The sequence below is a fragment of the Calypte anna genome, chromosome 3 (assembly GCF_003957555.1).
Source record: "Calypte anna isolate BGI_N300 chromosome 3, bCalAnn1_v1.p, whole genome shotgun sequence".
Lineage (NCBI taxonomy): Eukaryota > Metazoa > Chordata > Aves > Apodiformes > Trochilidae > Calypte > Calypte anna.
The window spans coordinates 48,591,074-48,610,152 of NC_044246.1; the positions used below are offsets into that span (position 1 = coordinate 48,591,074).

A 19,079-nucleotide genomic window follows, 5' to 3' on the forward strand; every position below is an offset into this window, starting at 1 on the left:
GTGGAAATGCTTCAGCTTTAAGTTGTTACCTGTTCCTCAAAAATAAGATGGTCATAGTTGCACTTCCTTGTGAAATAAGACTTTATTACATTGCACAGCTGAAAAATAGTATTTTTTTATAATACTAACAAGGTTCTACAATTTTTAGAATAAAAAAGTTAAAAGTTTTAACTCACTGTGACCTGCTGATGTAAGAATTACTTTAACAGACCTCAGTCTGCTTTGGTTTTCTGTAACACCAAGTGGCTGAGGCCAGTGGTTAGAAAATCAGTCTGCTGCATGGGTGATAAATGGCCCCACTGTTCAGTATGTTCCTGTGACAGCTAATGAGTTTCCAGCATTTGATTAATAAGTGGCTTTAGTGTATTGCAATGTAATTTTAATTTTTTTTGTATATAAATTACTGAAATCCTTGTCTGAAAGTTCTCTAATATTGGAAAACAAATCCATTCAATTATTGATTATATTATTTATTCTAAAAACATACTTATATTCATGGAGTTTGCAATGAGCTTCTGAAAATTACCGCTTATTAATAACTTCTTCTTTTAGTTTTTCTGCAAGCATTTTCCTCTTCTGTAGTAATCTTTGCTTCTCTTCTGTCATTTCCTAAAAAGAAGAGGACACTGCAATGTACTGCTTGGTTTTCCTGGAGGTGCCCTGACCTTCAGTAACTATTAAGCAACATGGGAACCAGATCCAGGTGCTGACGCACAGCTTCTCCAACAAGCAGCCTTTCAAGCACACATAATCTTTAGAATCAGTTAAAATATTACAATTCCATGTCTTAAAACTGCCTCTTTACATCCATTGGCCTTTTTTCTGGTGCACTGGAGCTATCTTTTTGAGAGGCATAACCTCAGCTCGAAACTGTCCTGCTTACTTGTTCTGCAAGTTCCCCCATTAGCAGCATTTTAGGCACGTTCCGAGCATAATAAAATGTTCAGCAGCTCTGAAAATACCTGAGACAAGAGAAAGTCCTTGGTCTTCAGTACATGCTCTGCGAAGAAGAGTCATGATTTTTTATTGTGTTTTTGTTTGGTTATGGTTTTGTGGTGGGGTTTTTTCTGTTTTTTTTAAAACATAGCTGGTTTTAATTGGTTTAGAGGGGGTTTAAGGTCTTCTAGTTCTCATTTTATGTTTACTTTTCAAGCATTTCTTAACTGTAGACCAGACCTATTTGTGGTAAATGCATTAAGTCATATTAACTGTAACAATGATTAACCAAACAAAAAAATAAGGTTTAAGTGTGGGTTTTTTTCTGATAAGGACCTCTATATTCACAGGGCTTCTCTTCTATTTTAGCAGCTGCTTGCTGGAAATCAAGGTTTATTCATCTGAAATAGGCACAGAACTCTGAGAAGAAAACAAAAGAGGGGAGCAAATGTTTTACCTTTAAAGTAAAGACTCTGCAAAAGAAAAACGTTTTTTACCATTTCAGCTGGGAAAAAATGCCAGAGATTTGGAGGAGCCCAAACAATAGGTCACAGATGATGAGAACACCAGCATTTTAGGTGTTCATAAAACTCAAATCATGAGGATTTAATGATCTTGAAGTAAAATAAAATTAAATTAATCACGAAAACTTCTAGCCTATAAGCTTGTGCAAAAACAGTAATGTGAAAATACTGCCTCTCGACTTCCCCTGCCTGGTTTTATTTTATCTTGCTACAACATTCAACAGCAACATTGACATATTCACTGAATCCTCTGATTTTTATAAAAGTGGGCAGGGATGATTAAAATGTTTGAATCTTTCACCTCTTTTGGAGATGATTCCTCTTCTTTCTGGCCTGTGTTTGTTGGTAATGGTACACTGTTCCTTGACTCTTTCTTTGTAGCCATCAGTGTATCTCGTTTTTTCTTTAGGTAGTCCTCTCGTTGCTTGAGCTCCTGTTTCTCAAGTTCTGATAAATCCTGGAATTTGTTTTTAAATTAATTTTGAAAATAAATTTTGGTACGCATGTTACATGAGAGGAAAGCATCTGCTTCGTATTTGCCTCCAAAATTACTTGCTGAGAAAAAAATTCAAGTTAAAGTTTAAGGCCAGAGCTGCCTACAAAGAAATTATCACAGAACAAAAGCTGAGTTTGATTCTAAACCAAGACTGATGATCTGAACTTTATGAACATTAAGCTGGTGAGTAACATAGAACAGTCTTTGCACACTGATTTTAAAAAAAACCACCAAACCCAAGTCCCCAAATCCACCTGATTACAATAATAGGAAGTATCTATTTAAAAGTAGTGTTGTCTTAAATATATATTTGAAATGTAATCCTGTCTTTCTGCATTCTAGTTCTATGTTTGTTTGTTTTAAACTTACAGGTCCTTTCATTCCAGCTTTTTGTGATGCACTGTCTGAACATTTTCCAGCTGACCTTTTCTTGCTGTCTTCTTTCCCTTTGGTGGAGGAGGGCTGAGGTAAGCTGTCTGTTCCTTTTGGCAACGGGCGCACTGGTTTTAAGTCTTCCCTCACAGGTTTCCGAGATTCCTCTAAGCAGCAATTTTACATAGAAAACAATTAGAAAGAACAGAAATATATCAAGTAAAAAATCATCTGGTGTTTATGCCACCAGCCTGATGTCTCTTGTGATGAAGTGGAAAACATAAAATCATATTTCTCATGTTTTTATTAATAAAGCTTCCTTCTAAGGAACACAGACACTGTATTTGCACTGAGAGCAATTAAAGAATGCTTCACATCTTACATACCTCTATGGCAAGGAAGTTTTAAATTGTCAAATGCTTGGAATGTAATTATTTCACTGAATCATAGAATATGCTGAGTTAGAAGGGACCATCAGGATCACCAAGTCCAACTCCTGTCCTTGTGTAGCGCACTCCAAGAATCACATCATGTGCCTGAGATCATCATCCAAATGTTACCTGAACTCAGGTAGGCTTGGTGCTGTGACCACTTCCCTGGGGAGCTTGTTCCATTGCTCAACTGCCCTCTTCTGAGTGAAAAACCTTTTCCTCACATCTAACCTAAACCTCCCCTGATCCAGCTTCCTACCATTTCCCCAAGTCCTGTCTTTGGTCACAGGAGTGAAGAAATCAGTACCAGTCCCATCTCTTCCCCTCATGAGGAAGCCATGTACTGCTATGAGGTCACCCCTTAGCCTCCTTTTCTCCAAACTGAACAATCCAAGTGACCTCAGCAGCTCCTTGTAAGTCATCCCTTCCAGACCCTCCACCATCCTTGCTCTCCTTTGGATGCTCTCCAACAGCTTGATGCCTTTTTAATATTGTGGTTCCCCAAACTGCACACAGTACCCAAGGTGAGGCTGTCCCAGTGCAGAGCAGAGTGGGACGATCACCTCCCTTGTCTGGTTGGTGATTTACCCTTATCCCTCTTGGTGAGGTGACTGTCCTTATCCTGTAAAGGACTGATAGTGTTTTCTACACTGCCTTTTGCTGCTAATATATTTGAAAATACTCTTTTTATTGTCCCCCACAGTTTTGGCCAGTTTCAGATCCAGTTGAACTTTGACCACTCAAATTTTCTCCCTCCAGTAGTTAGCAGCATCTCTCTATTCTTCCCATACCACATGACCCAGCTTCCTGGGCACATGCCTTCCTTTTTTTCCTTATTTGCAAGGGCAGATCCCTGTTCAGCCAAGCTGGTCTTTTGCCTCATTTGCTTGACTTCTGACATTTTGGAATTGCCTGCTCCTGTGCCTTTAGGGGATGTTGTTTCAAGAGTGACCAGCACTCATGAACTCCAGCGCCTGCAAAAGTATTTTCCTGGGGAACTTGACTCAGCTTGAAGTCTGTTATCCTCATGTCCAGTGTTGAAGTTTTGCTGACAGTTTTCCTCTTGTCGGCAGAGATTTTGAACTCAATTGCCTTGTGGTCACTGTAGCCTAGACAACCTCTGATCTCCACTCACAAGATCCTCTCTGTTAATGAGCAACTGATGAGGAGGACATTGTTCTGAGTGAAGAACTGTTCTATAAAACTGTCACCCAGGTGGCTTAGAAATCTTCTGCCTTGGGTTGTCCTAGCTGTATGTTGCTCCCAGTTGATTTCCAGCAAGTTGAAGTCCCTCATAAGGACAAGCACAGTTGACTTGAAAGTGTCCCTTAGGTCCTCAAAGAATAGGTCATAAGCATCCTCATCAACACAATTTTGTGTTCCAACAGTCAGCTTCTACTGAGATTGTACTTTCAAGTTCTGTTTTGGCAAGCCAAGCCAGCAATGCACAGCTATATGGTGCACAGCAAGGTGCAAGGTACAAGGGTACAAGGGTCTTGTTCAGCTTTCAGCTTCGGCAAAAGGAACTGGGAAAATACCCTGTGCCAGTTGCTGCTCCTATTATACTTTTACTAAAAATTAAGAGGTTTTTCACTGGTTTAAAATATGCTTGAAAATAAACAAGAATACAAGTAGTGAAATACAAATTTTACTGTGTTCAGTCAGTTTGAGTCTATCCATAATCTCCAAGTAGATCCACATAACTGAATGTAGCTGATTGTAACTCCACAGTGCTACACTGTGCATTTTTTCTGTAATGCTGAGAAATAACTTGCACCAGTATTAAGGTGCAAGTACATTCTTTGGTCTCTCCTGAACAGATGGTAAAGCTGGCTCCACTGAAGCCAGTGCAAGGGTGAACACCACTTAACTGTTTCTTTAGGTTACACCAAGTGATATCCATCTAGCTTTCAAATTTTGATACTTTCTTTAGTACAGAAAATTACAAGATATAAAATTGTGAAAAGATAGGGAGAAAAGCAAAGGAGAGGAAATGTTATTGGAAAACAAACCAGGACAGAAATATAAACCAAGGGTCAAGTTAAAGAATTTGCATTTCACTGAAACATGACTACTGAAGTCTTGATGCTTCAAAGAATGTCTTTTTGTGCTGGTCACAAGTTTTCAAAGGCACTGTGAGAAGTCATAGTTAAAACTGCTAGGAAAAAAAAAATCTTTACACTATAGCTGCCTGATTAAAAAGCAGAGGGGACAAACAACCCCACACACTGCATGCCAAATACCTACCCCATCACTGTAATACCTCAGCAATGCTACTCACCAGAAAGCAGTCCTCTGAAATGTGTTGTGTGCATGTACATTTACACTGTTGCTGTCCATATCACAAACACTTAAGCTGGAGATGCCTATGCCTTAGCAGTACCTGTGGATGTGACCATAGCACACTCAGTGGTCACTTAACCCACGAACCTGAGTGGAGAGTGAATGTATAAATAGACAGTGCAAACTCAAAGAATTACAGTTACTGGTAGGTAACTTTTTTCTCCTTTGATAACTTGTCTATATGTACATTCACACTGCAGTTGACCAAGCAACATTCTTTTCTGTAGAGAAATGAGGCAACCAGGTGCCACTAATTGCCAGGGAGTGGGCATGAGCTTGTGTTAAGCCCACCTGTGCCTGATTAGGGCAGGCCCCCACTGCTCATGAGCAGGACCAGGGGGCCAATAAAAGGTGAGGCCTAAGCCACAGGCTCTGAGAGCTATAGGCTTAGAGCATTGCTCGTGAGTCTCTGCTGGAACACCTGGTTGGACCTTGAAGCGCCGTTCCCTAAGAGAGGTTCGTCTTGCTACACTTTTCCATGTAGACTGCTACTTCAGAATCTTCTCAAAATACAAGCAACTACAGCCACTTCAGCAGATGCTGCATCTTTCTTACCCACACGATACATGCAGATTGTGCAACTTTTGATTTAGCTGCCTTGCAGGTATACAGGAAGGAAAGAGTTCTCCAGGAATGCCAAGAAGGTCATTTGCACGTGTCCAGCATGACCTTTACTATGAAATTCTTCTTTCTGCTTTCTCCATAGGGTAAGAAGTTGGGCAGTCAAAGTACAGGAGGACTGCAAGCTCTAATGAAATTAAGAAAATCAAGACAACTACCATTAAATTTGAATTCATCATACTGTGAAAAACTTCAGGGAGTCCACAAACTGAAATCTTGGTTCTCCAGGTGAAGGGGAGCAAACAAAACCACTGTGTATCTGAAATAGCATGCCAGGCTGGAGGGAATGAAAACAGAAGGAAAAAAGCTCTTTCTTTTCCTATGAGAAGTGGTTCACGCAAGGGCAGTGTTGCCAAATCAGCTGATACTCTCTAGGTACAGGATTCCTCCACAGGCTTGGGTTGAGAGAGGCAACCAGTCCTGTTCCTTGGTAACAAATGCAATCAATTAGAACATAGAGCCATGATCCGAGCAAAGGGTCTGACAGGATATGAGGGTCTGGGATCCACCGAGATCCCTCTGCCTTCAGCAGCTGTTGCTGCCCCTCTGCCACCATGGAGGGGCACAAACTGTTGGTGAAAAGTTCTTGCTGTTTCCATTCCCAGAGTTGTATCTGGCACTAAGATGAAGCAAGTCAAGGTAGAGGATGTGATCCCATTTTCCAAGATGCACCTTTAGCTGGGAGGCCATGTTTTTGAAGCAGGTCTGGAGCCTGGTCCTTGATTCAAAAGGAGTCTGGAAAAAGATTCTTTTGGAGTTTTGCCATCACTAACCAAAACCACTTTTCTATAAAGTGATACCAGAGGATAAGCTGGGAAAAACATTCTCAGCACCCTCTTTGGACAGCTATGCTACCACAAGATGTCAGGTCTACAAGGACAATGAAGATTTCCAAAGAGATGAACTTTTTGTATATTTTTTGTAGATTTTTCTTCGGCATTTAAAGAGCAAGGCAATGCTCAGCACCAGCCAGGCACTCACTTGGACAGCACGGAAGAGCTGCACACAGTGCCAAGAAGCTTTGACTCTAGATCTCAAAGATCTCCTGTCTCTCAAGCACAGGATAAAGTCCTAAAGACAGAATATTTTCAGGATAGACAGCTTAGTGATGCCACTACAGGGTAGCACAACTATGCAAAAATAAGAGAAGTTAAAGCAGGCTGAGAGAAAAGAAGAATGTGAATACACTTGCAGGCATTCTGCGTGCTTCCAAGAGTGGAGAGAAGAAGAGTTCCAATAGACTTAACAAAGCCTCAGCATGACAGAAGCAATAAAATCAAGGGGGGGGGGGAAATATATTTAAAAGGTCAGTGACATAATTTATTCTTTTTAAGTTTCCTCATATGAAAGACACTAACTCAGTTTAAAATAACAGAGGGTCCTGCTATCATCTGTTAACAACCATCAAAAGCAAAAGCAAGCAGCAAGTATGCCCCAAAAGGACTTACCAAGGCTAAAAGCATCCATCCAGCTCAAGTGTCTGTGATATGGAAACTTCCAGTGTGGATGTATGCAAAGACAAGCACTTGTACGCAGGAAAAGCATAATTAAAGACAGCCCAGACTACTATTTTACAACAACTGGAACTGTATTCTTGGTTGTAAACTTAGAATTTTTCACACACTACTAAGAGAGCAAATATCACTAAGGTACAACCTGTTTTTGAAGACCACTTGCATACACATACATAGCTATGTGTCTGTACATATACATGCATACCTATACATGTGTCTGAATGTACACACATATACACATGTTGCTTATTACCTAAGAATTTTCCTGCTTTGCTTATCAGGTTACCATCTTTGTGCTTTAGCTGCAGCACAAGCACCCCAAGAGCACCTCAGTCACAACCAGTGATTCCTTTTTTCTTCTTCCTGTAAAAGCAATGGCTTGCTCTCCCATAAATAATCACCTACAAAACAATTCAGACAATTCTCACTACATAACTTGGGTTAAGTTCAAGACTACTTAAGAGCTCTCCTTGGTATTGTAAGGTGGTATGTGTCACACTGCTACTCAAAAATAAAAACTTAAAATTGGAAACAGTAAAATGAGTAACAGTAACCCAAACCAAGGCAAAAAGATTTGGTTTGGTGGTCTGACAGTTCAGCTTGAATTAATCATAATGGTTTAAGGTTGGTTCTTTTAGAAATACTTGATTGCTATCAAGAAATGTTGTACACTTATAAATGAAATCCATAAAGGCCATTTAAAAGGAGAGAAAACCATTTTGTAAGTAAATTGCAGGGAACATACGGTTCCCCACAGTGATGGCACTATATATGCACAGTAAACTAAAAGATGAAAACTGCTGACTCCTATGTTTCTAGTCCAATTGGAGATGACTTGTAACATCATGGAATAATAAAGCAAAGCAGCCTGGAAGGCATTTTGGCACATTATCCTGTGCAAATACCCTGCAAAGCAAGGCTAAAGTCAAGGCTAGGATCATTTAACTCACAGCCTTATCCCAACCAAGTTCTTAAAATCTTGGTATGAATGGACCCTTCAGTGACTGGAAAACAGTATTACTTTGCACACTCAGCATTGCATTTTCCCATAAAATTACCTAATGGAACTTTTGGAGTTTCTTCAGAACAACCAGCTGCCTCAGTAGGCTCCTTAACTTTTACAGCTTCTCTTGACTGTCCTGGAAAGCTGTGGGTTACATCTGGTGATTTATGTTTGTCACGTGCCTTAAATTTAAATAACAAACAAAAACAATCATTACATTTCCTGGCACTGTATTTCAAGCATTAAACTGTCAACACAAAGAAAGCTCCAAAAAGAACTCTCAAAAGCACTTTCAGTCAAAATTGTGTTGTTTACACTACATCCTGCATTGTCAAAGTTAAGCAAAATACTTGCTTTCTTTTATTAATAGAAGGTTCTTATTATATATAGTCATAAATCAGCATTTTTTATTTTAGTTCAAAACCTGTTCCCTAATTGACAGTGAGAATTTAGATTAGATAAATTAGGGGGGGGGTTTCCCAGCTACAAATAGGTAATGTAAAGAGGTTTTTTTGTCATACTTTGCCTGAGACCTTCATGTCTGTCCACCCAGAAAAATGTAATACAGTAAAAGAACCAGGACCATACACTGAAATTACCACAGAAACAGACAAACAGCTGAATGGAAACAATGGGTCTGGATAATCTCTGACACTGTCATTACATGTCTATACTTGTCTTGACGATGCAACCCACAGCTGAAAGTAGTAAAGCTAGCTGGGATTTGCCCAGAAAATGTCTGTGCTGTTCATCAGCCATCTAATTCATGTTAGAACCCCCCAGCATTCATCAAGATATTTATATTTTGTATTAAACCATTCTCTAACAAAAACATATTAGTGAACAATAACCAACACCTTCTCTATCCACAGAGACTTGACTGGGTGCTCTCAGTGTGGCTTGTTTGTCAAGAATATTGATACTCATGGCTGTTCTATAAAGATTTGGATAAGCCTGCATCTAAATACAACTTGAATTCTTAAAATGAGCCAAAGCTTGTGTTTCCCAGTTGACTTTTAAGAATCAAATAGAACAGATGATATGTTTCCTGGAATCTATCACTGTAATATGGGAAAGAAGAGTTCTGTCACCACTTTTCTGTGGTCTCAGACAGTGGGGGAGGTTTTATTTGGCAGAACATCCCAACTGCTTGCAACTTGTACTCAGTAGCACAGATATCACCTGCACCTAACCGTGGGTTTGAACTTGGGAGAAAAATGGAGATTGTCATCCTCTGTAGTACCTACATTTGGTCTCCTTTGTCAGTTCAGGCTGCAGAAACAGCACTTTCTCTTTTTAGATTCAGTATGCTCAATTTACTTATGATAGAAAAGAGCAATTCTGCTCCCTTTTGAAATGGCCTACAAAGCCAGCTATTTTTGTTTTCCCAGTGAAGGAGGGGTTACTCCCATGATTCCACTGAGATTATTTCCATTTCACTTTGTTTCTCAGTTGCTGAACTACTGGCAATTTAGCCAGTCGGTTTACATTCAATTACCTTTCTACAGGGTTTACTCTGATGGAGACTAAGTGATGATCTAACTTGGAGAGGATTTCTGGTTCCTGGTGATTATGTTCATGTGCAGACTTAATGAATAACTATACTGAGTTTGAAGTGATCCTTAAAATTCCTGATGGATTATGAATGCTGTAATCTCTAAGAAGCTTACACTTTGAAGTCTCTTTGATCTTGACAATATTAGTAATTCAGATGTTCTCCGGATCTGAAAGGTTGACATCCGTTACTGGGATTTTAGAATTCAGATACTGAAGAAGGAATATACTTATCATACAAGATCAACCAAATGGCTGACAGTTAATGGTATCACATGTCAATTATACCACCAAGAATAGCATAAACAAATGAGCAGACCATTCAAAGAAGAAGCATTGGCAAGACCTTCCTGACAGAGATTTTGTTTGCTTAAGATGGTACACACTGCCTTAAAAAAGTCATACAGTCAACACCCTGGACAGCAATATCACAAGTATTTCTGATTCATCAGCATAATTCACCTGAAAAGGTAAGATACTCACTTCTTCAGTCCTCTTCCTTTCTTGCTCTATGTCGTATTCTTCCTTTGACTTCCTGTAATAAAAAATACAAGTGAATATTCAAGACTTCTTTAGTATCGATAACTTTTAGGTAAAATCAGCAATGCTTAAATATTTGAGGACTATCAAAATAATTTCAAGGTAATATAGATTTGTTAATTTCCAAAATACTTCCATGACTTAAATCACAATGCATTCTTAATATAAATAAAGAATTATGATCCACAAAACCCTCTATCCTCAGTTTATTGTTCATGTTTCGTTTGACAGTTTATGGACAAGAAGTATTTCCAGAATTTAGAGGGGAAATAGCATAATTTAATATAATCTGAATGGATTACTCTGCTATTATTTAAGACTATATTTATGCATGTGTGAAATGGGAGTGGAGGAAAATCTACACAACTTATATCAGTCCTTACACACCTTCTTAAATCATAGCAACAGTCACTGAACACAACTAAGAATGGAATGAGGATTAAAGGTTACTACAAAAGCAGAATTTGCCTTTCCAAGGTTTGAATGTTGAGGGTGTTCCCTGAATTGATTACAGCAAGTGTGCTCCTCCTGTTCCAGAGACATCTAACCCAGATCTAACTTCAGGTTTGCATGGAGGTGCAGGGAAGAACAGAAATGATGGAGCTCTTAAAGTTGCGCATTATTCCAGGCATCACCAAGATCGTTCATCACGTTGGAGCCATTCTCTGTCAGTGTCCTCATCACACTCACTGTCTAGCACCATTCATTTTCTCTTAGGTAGGATTTTGACATGAATATTAATGTCATCTGTCAAGTGAAGGCAGTTTCCTGGAAAAGGCCTTTTAAAAGAATTAGGCCCTACTAAGTAGGACTGATTAATTTTTACCTTAGAACCTCCCTTAGTATTTTCATTTCTTCTTCTTCAATTTCACTGAATACATCGGTACCCTCTGTCAAACACTCAGGCAACACACCTATAAAACCATGGCAAAATGTATGCTTCAATCTAAAGAAAATTATTTTTTTTCTCTATTTGGCACCATTTTTCAGGCAGAGAGGAGAAAGGAAAAGAAAAGGTAAAACTAAAGACATGGAAGAAAGGAGTGGGTAGATGAAAATCCTTTAGGCAATATCAACAGAGCAGCACAGTTGGATGCAAATTATTTTATCTTCTTTAAACGCATTTATGTTTTATCATGAAGTCTCTTAACTTCTGCTTTCTACATAGAATTTTCTATATGCAACTCCTACAGTGTAACTTGCAACGTAACAATAGCAGATAGTACAGCATCACTGCTATGCAAGCAGCACAATTCAAACCAGCAATACAGTCATTGTGTATGAACTGCTGAAATTGTTTTAACACTCAAAATCATCACCAAAATTATTGCACAAAAACCTAAGTGGTTTCACAGAAAAGTTTAGACATAAAACCAGAACTGAAGTATCTGTAAATTTATAAAAGAATATAGGCAGATGTCACTGGGAGCACAAGCCAAGGACTAAGTACTGACATCCCAGTCTCAGTAAAATCTACTGAATGCTTTCCATTAACTTGACCTAGAACCAAATCATTATTCTACATTTACTTATGAATGGATTACATAGCCAACAAAAGAAAGCTAAAAAGATCAAACTCCACATTTACTACTTCTTACCATTTCTTTCTTTAATGATCCTAATGGCTTGCAATTGCATTTCAATATTTTTCTGAACCATCATTGTTTTAAATAGTCTAAAATCTTCTGCTGCCAACACTGTTTGCAAAATAGCCTGTGGGAGGGAAGATATGCACAAAATTTAAAAGCCTAGAGAAATCATAACCACATCAGTATGCTTGAAATTGTACTAAGATTTAAAATTCTGTGGTGCACATTTTTAATAATGATATTTAATTCTCCCATCTGTTTTTCCAGCCATACAAGTTGAGCTAATAATCAGGAATAGAATTGAATGGTTTATGTCTTTGAATCAATATGCCTCCAATACTACTATCACAAAACTTGAAGGGTTTCCCATTGTAAGTTAACAACTGCAATGCATTTGACTTCCTGAACAAATCTGTAAGCTTGAGGAGGACTGTGCACTCTGTAAGAGCTTGTAAGACACCTAGGAGATGTGTCAACAAAGCGCAGTTTAAACTGGGAGCAGAAGCTCCCACTCCTCCCTCCCAGTATAACCAAGACAGTTCTGAAAAATATCTTTGAGCAGGCAAAGGGCTTCCTAACCATGCCTTGTCTTCTCCAGACCAGTGACTATCTTATTGTTTTTACTCTCTTATTATAAAATTAGAGGAAAACATATTTTATTTTATGGGACAAGTCTATTGTTTAAATGTTCAAGCTTGCCTGCTACTGTAAACAGGTTAACACTGAAAAAAATGCAAATAAAGGTGGCAGAAACACCCTAAGCTTACAGGTTTGTTTTAGAAAACAAAGCATAGAAGATGAATCTCAAAAGGTATCTCAAGGAATCTCAAAAGGACACCACAGAAATATTTATCATTAATTTTAAGATGCACTTTTTTCTGGTCAAAAAAGTTCACAATATAAACAAACAAATTATGCTTAAGAAAACTGCCTTTTGAACAAGAAAACTAAAATTAAATCTACATATAGCTAAGCAAAGGAAAATTTACCTGTGAAGTGTGTGTCTTTGCAAGAGGAGATGAAAACGCTTCTTGAAATTTCTCCTCATTAATTCCAACTTCTTTAAGATAATCTTCTAATAATTTTTCAACCTGTAAAAAATTATAAAGTATTACTATTTAAGAGGGTTTTCCCCAAGAATCTTATGATCTTTTTTTTCACAATTGTCTGGTTTTTTTCTGCTGACATTGTACGTTTTTTAACTTGAAGGAAAATAATTGCAATACTATGACCAATTTTTCTGATAGGTCAGGCTTTATTTACTTCCATGCACTGTTCAAAATAAGCATTTTAATTGCTGAATTTGATTACTACTTAATTTAGTTTCTCCAATTTCCAAGAATCTCACTTCTCTATCTCTTATCCAGGCTCCTGACTAGTATTCCTCATAATTTTTTCCCTATGGATGAAAGGCTTCAGCCTGCATGATTGAAATCCTTCTAGGTGAGACCTAAAATGGATGTTTGTCTGTATTTATATTGATACTTTTTAACATCAAGTATTAAAATGTCATGTTTTTTTTTTCTCTGATGCTCGACAGTTAAATCAAAAGATATACAAGACTCTTAAGTGAACGCATGTTCACATTATACATGTTCTCAGACACTACACTATGCGTGTTCATGCTGCTTGTAATTTTAACCTGGCAGGAAATACAAACATTATCAAGATTATAAATACAGTATTCCAGCTAGCAGAGTAATGTTAATGAAATGTAAGTAACACAGCATAAGAGAAATCACTGTGTATTAAAGTTTCTTTTCTATGTATCTGGTTCTTAACCATAAAAATGCATATGACAACTGTGACTCAAAAGATTTCTAAATAACACAACAGGCAGTATTAGAAAATCCTAACCAACAAAGACAGCACAAATAGAAGTTCATCTAAATACAACTAACATATTTAACTATATTTCTTTAAAAATTGCCATAAATAATGAATAATGCTCACCAAAGCTTGGTACTCCTGATAAATTTCTGTGTAAGACAACTTGCTTTCTTCTTCATCATCAAAAACTGTGGGGGAAAAAAAACCAAACAAACCACCACACACATTTTGGAGTTGGTATTTGAGGACTGGCACAAGAAACAGGCAACACAAAGTAACGTATGCCTTAAAGATTAACCATTATAAGGCGATACATTTAATCGTATGAAAATATAGGCCATGATTAGTACACACATTCAGGCTAAGCATGTAGTTTTTGTAATTAAATTTCATAATTTAATACCAGGGAAATGTATCTTCATACTAGAAGCAGATTGCTAAGCAAGTTGAGGATTCAGCAGATACACACACTAAAAAGTAAGATTTAATATAAGCACATGAATATGAACTTGCGTAAGGTTGTTCTAAGATGACAGATGACATACATAAAGCAGGAAATTCCTCTGGGCATATATTTATGCAGAGGATGCATTAACTACTTACAACAAATTTTTTAAAGTGCTGTTCATTTAACAAGAAGCCAAGGTGATACAGGAAAATGAGAACCCTGACTGAATAAAACCAGTTAACTTCAAGAAGGATATCTAGTGCAGGTAAGTTATTTTTTTAAATTATATCTAAATTTAGACAATTGAGCACCTGTATAGTATAGGTAATATTAAGCATATTTATGTAAGTTCATGTTAAAACCTCTTTACTGAAAATATCAATCTAATCACCTCTACATTGCTAGAGAGATGGAAGCAGAAAATAAGAAAATTTGAAAGCTAGGGTTTGGAGAGTTTTAATCTGTATTTTTATAATGTCAACAATGAACAGAGGTAATGTAAAACCTAGCAATTAAAGCAAAGGCTTAGAATTAAGGCTCCCTCAATCGCCTTCCAGATTAGCCCATATCTGTTGGACAAGACGCTTCTCATGTGCATAATGTGAAGTCATTTGAAGAATGGGAATTCTGCTTTAATTGCTGAATGAGTGTGATTTATTCTTGATGTATATATATGGCCTCTCTGATGTAAGATGATACAGATGCACACAGAATTCATGTAACTTCCACACAAATTTAGAGGGACTTCTAGAAAGCATCATTCCCTAGCTGTGACACGGCAAGGTCGCTCTGAACCTGGATAAGGTGTTTCCTAAAACAGAAAGTACTTGCATCACTTTCTAATAGCTTACAGCAGTGCAATGACAGAAATCTAATCAAACAGTCCAGGTCCTCTAAATAAGCAAAGGAAACTTGCTTTTTCAACTACATAACCTAGAAAAACAGCATTTGCTTTTGTTCCATTTTTGCACTAGTGAATTTTTTTTTAGCGAAGGGATTTTAAAAAAAGAAAAAAAGAATTTAAAAATATCCAAATACAGTATCTAAATAAATTTAAATGATAGAACAAGTACTATAAATCTTACTCTAAAAAAAATTCAGCTCCTATAGTGACCACCGTATTAACACATCCAAGAGGGTGAAGACACTTATCTGCCTCTGTTGTCTTCTGCATCTCCTCCCCTCTGGGGAATCTCTTGCAGACCTCAACCTCTGCCTTGGTTTCTCTTGTTCCCTTCTACCTCATGCTGTTCCTTCCTGCCCTGGGCACCCTACAGAAGGGTGACACAGATATGTCACTCTTCAGTCAGCATCCATACCAACAGCTAGTCTTACATTGCCCGAGGATTCTTCCAAGTTCTCCTCATTCCACAGCTGCAGGACAACACGGAAAGCACTGTGGAAAACCTGCTCTGTTCTCAGGCTTTGGACAAAAAGAGGATGAAATTATGTACCAAGTAAAGCCAACTGTAGTCAGCATTTCCTGTAAGTAGCATTAAGGAGTACTTTGAATGGAGACCCTGGATTGTCTTGAGTCAGATCTCCTAAAGCATGCCGTCATTATTTTCTTCTAAGATTCTGGCACACAATCTTTGATCACCCACCAGAAACAAAGATCTGAAGAACAAGCATATTTAGGCAATCCAGGGAAGCCAGATATCCTGTAAGACAAACTCAATTTTCCTGTTAAATTGAAATCTTCACAAGGACCCTCACATGGGATGAGCTCAAGTCAAGTTTCAGTTCTCCCTGATAAACTGAGCCGTGGACTCATTTCACCTCACGGACAAGAGCTGATAAGTAAACCTGAGGGAACTCTTTCTCCCCCCATCCTCACTGACTGGTGAGGTGGCTCTGTACTGGGAGAGACCAGAGTCACTGCCAACAATGTATGTTTATTCCTTCTGTACCTTGTCTTTATCTTCTGGTACTCAGAACTATTATCAAGCTTATCTATGCTCAAATGAGGTTCCATTTAATACCTTGAAACATGTGAATAGAACTGAAAAGCCCTTTTGCCTTACATATCCACGGATTTCATTGCAGTTTCACAGCCACAAAGAAGGAAATTAATCAGGCCATGATAAATTAATGAAGTCCCCAAAACGCAGGAGAGAGAGAGAAAGCAGTTATCAACAGATAGAAAACCAGTAGGAATGTTTGTAAGTTGAAGTGCAAGGACTTGGTGCAAGTAACTGCAGTTTCAAAATAAATTCCTTCCATACCACTTACCAAATTCAAGTTCTATTTTTAAGAAATCACAAATTATTGTCAGTTAATCAAAATATTTAAAAATAATTCTGTCCTGACAAAATATGAAAAAAAACAAAAACAAAAAAAACCAAACAGTGGAATCAGCATATCAATAGGTATCTGCAATAATTCAAATATCTTCAAATTCCTTTAACTGTGATTCTTAGCACCAGTAGCATTGCAATAACACTTTAGCCTTTCCTTTTTTCTCTAGCTTCTGAGAGTTGTCTAACAGCACTCTGTAGCACAAATGATACCTCGGATACCTATTGCAAGTGAATTCTCTACTTTTTTCCTCCAGTTTCATCTGTAGAAACAAACTACAAGGGGCAGGAAGTGACTATTATATAAGCCTGCCTTGCACTATGTGGAAATTTAGAGATTCCATAAATCTTCTTACTGCCAGTAAATTCCCCTCAACCTTCTAAAGGGAGATCATTGCTCCAGAGAGGGATAATTGATTGCCCCAATTACTAAACCCAGACCCCTTGAGTGATAATCAAAATGCATAAGTTTAGGCAGACCTTCCATGAGCAAACTTATAGACTAGACTTCTGTGTTGCACTCTAGCTGTAGCGCTGAAAAGCTTTACCTATCTCATTTTCCAGTGTACTAGGGAAAAGTGTTTGTACTCACAATGATCTTGCCTTATGCAAAGCTTGAGAAGGGTAGAAACAATTCAGAGTTACTAAGAATCAACTTGTTTAGAAGCTGATATTTGAATCAGAGTCTGTTTCACCAAATACGAAATAAAAATCCCTAGTGGACCCTCAAGAACTACTGCACATAAAAAGAAAGCACTGCTGAGGCCAACCATGACAGAAGCTGTTCTGGAGCCCAGAGCAGGATGGAGGGGAGGAAGCAGTAGTAGAACATTTGAATACTAAGAGCCATTCTACTTTGAGTTTGATGTAAGTCCCTAGAAATAAAATGTATTCAGAAGCATTAGTTTCACAGCTTTGGTATTTTAGAGTTAAAATTGTTAATGAACTCTACATTCTGTCAAGTGAAACTAAAGGAACAGATTTTATTCATAGTAGCCACAGAAATTAGTCTCTGGCAATACGCTTTAACACTTCTTGTATGAATATCTGCAGGCTGGGTAGGATCACAGACCATCATGTTCTGAAACATTTTTTTTTTCCAATAATCGCAATAGAAAGCTTCCTTTTTTTTTACTTGCCCGAATTGTAATTCTTTTGTTACCATAAGCATCCAGGTGTTCTTTGGCAGCAGAATATTTGTTCTTTAAGTAGCAGAACCAATTTAGCCAAATCTCTACTGCAGAAAGTCTATTTTCTCCTTTCCTTGCTATATACACCTATACAGGTCTCCTCCAGCATCTTTATACAGAGGTACAGGTCCACCTAAGTCTACCTCTCACTGCCCATACTTCCAGTTTACCCAGGATGTTCTCAAAATTATTCCATCATTTCCCTCAGCTCTTTCTGGAGGAAGAAAAGGATGTTTAGGTAGAGTTGCTTCCATGCTAAATTCACACACAGGACTGCCTACAAAATATAACTAATAACCGTTGACTTTTAACGATATTATTTTTGGGGAGGTACTAATTTACGGTTTCCCATCTCTTAACTGTCAGCATCCACAAACTTGCAGGAACTAAACTTTGGGCCTTCTACTCTTCTGTCCTGCTGACCAGACTGTGATTTTAATTGTGCTATCATGTTCCCTGAGAAAAAGCATCTAGCTGTTGAAAGTATTAAAGGCCTATAACTGCTTTCTAGCCACGTCAGGGCATTATGCACCGCGGAGCCAGCTCGTTTAGGTGTCACACTGTAAGCTTGTGCCATAATCCCCTGTGCGAGCTAATGAGTGCAAATCGGCACATGCTGAAAACTGACTTGCTCAGGGGACACCAGCTTTTCACCTACTCCCTAAAACCGGTGGAAAGTGTATGAGAGGCCTGACGAGCCTTCAGCGGGGATCGTTTCCGAACGGTGCCTGAGAGCTCACCAACACCGCCTCGATGTCCCCAACGCAAAAACACCAGGGCTAGCGCAGGGAGGGCCCTGACCAGTGTGAGGGGACAGGGCAGCAAACCTGGCGGGGGCTGGCGTGTACCCCGCCCCGGGAGTCTCCCGACGCCCAGAAGCCTCTCGCCCCCTGGAATGTGCCCGCGCTGAGGCCACAACTCCGTCCCGTCCCCTCAGCCCTCAGGGGGCTGAGGGCCTGAGGACGCGCTCACTCCTCCCCACCGCCGAGTCGACGGGTAGCTGCCCCGCCCCGGCCCGGCCCCGCCGCTCACCCTCGCACTTCTTCTCCATGAACTCCAAGATGGGGATGGACCAGGCGGGCCCTCGCAGGAACCCGGCGATGGTGTCGACCACCCACTCCACGTCGCCGTCCTCCTCCGCCGCCATCGCCAGCGCCGCCGCGGGGAGGAGTTGAGCGCGCCCGCCCGTGGCTATAGCAACCAGCGTCACGTGGGCCGCGCACCCCGCGTGCCCGCCCCGTCCCCGCGGCAGCAAGCGGTCGTTAATGGCTCTGCTGCGGCGGAGGGGTGGCGAGAGGTGCGAGCGAGAGGTTCCAAGGGCTGTCCTGATGGTATTGTGTGTAATCAGATCACGGCTTGAAGGGAGCTGCGGGTTGGCTGGCAGCAATACG

General features: G+C 39.2%; 1 protein-coding gene across 1 annotated transcript; it reads right to left on the reverse strand.

Annotated features, from left to right (window-relative positions):
* Positions 1-8: 8 nt before the first annotated feature.
* On the reverse strand, positions 9-18,851 carry CFAP36 (cilia and flagella associated protein 36). Its single transcript, XM_030446785.1, has 10 exons — positions 18,721-18,851; positions 13,877-13,941; positions 12,913-13,014; positions 11,933-12,047; positions 11,161-11,248; positions 10,278-10,329; positions 8,296-8,422; positions 2,326-2,495; positions 1,762-1,917; positions 9-609 (listed from the first exon to the last, which is right to left on the reverse strand). The coding sequence occupies exons 1-10, from the start codon at positions 18,833-18,835 to the stop codon at positions 523-525; spliced, it is 1,077 nt and encodes a 358-aa protein (XP_030302645.1). The 5' UTR covers positions 18,836-18,851; the 3' UTR covers positions 9-522.
* Positions 18,852-19,079: the final 228 nt, after the last annotated feature.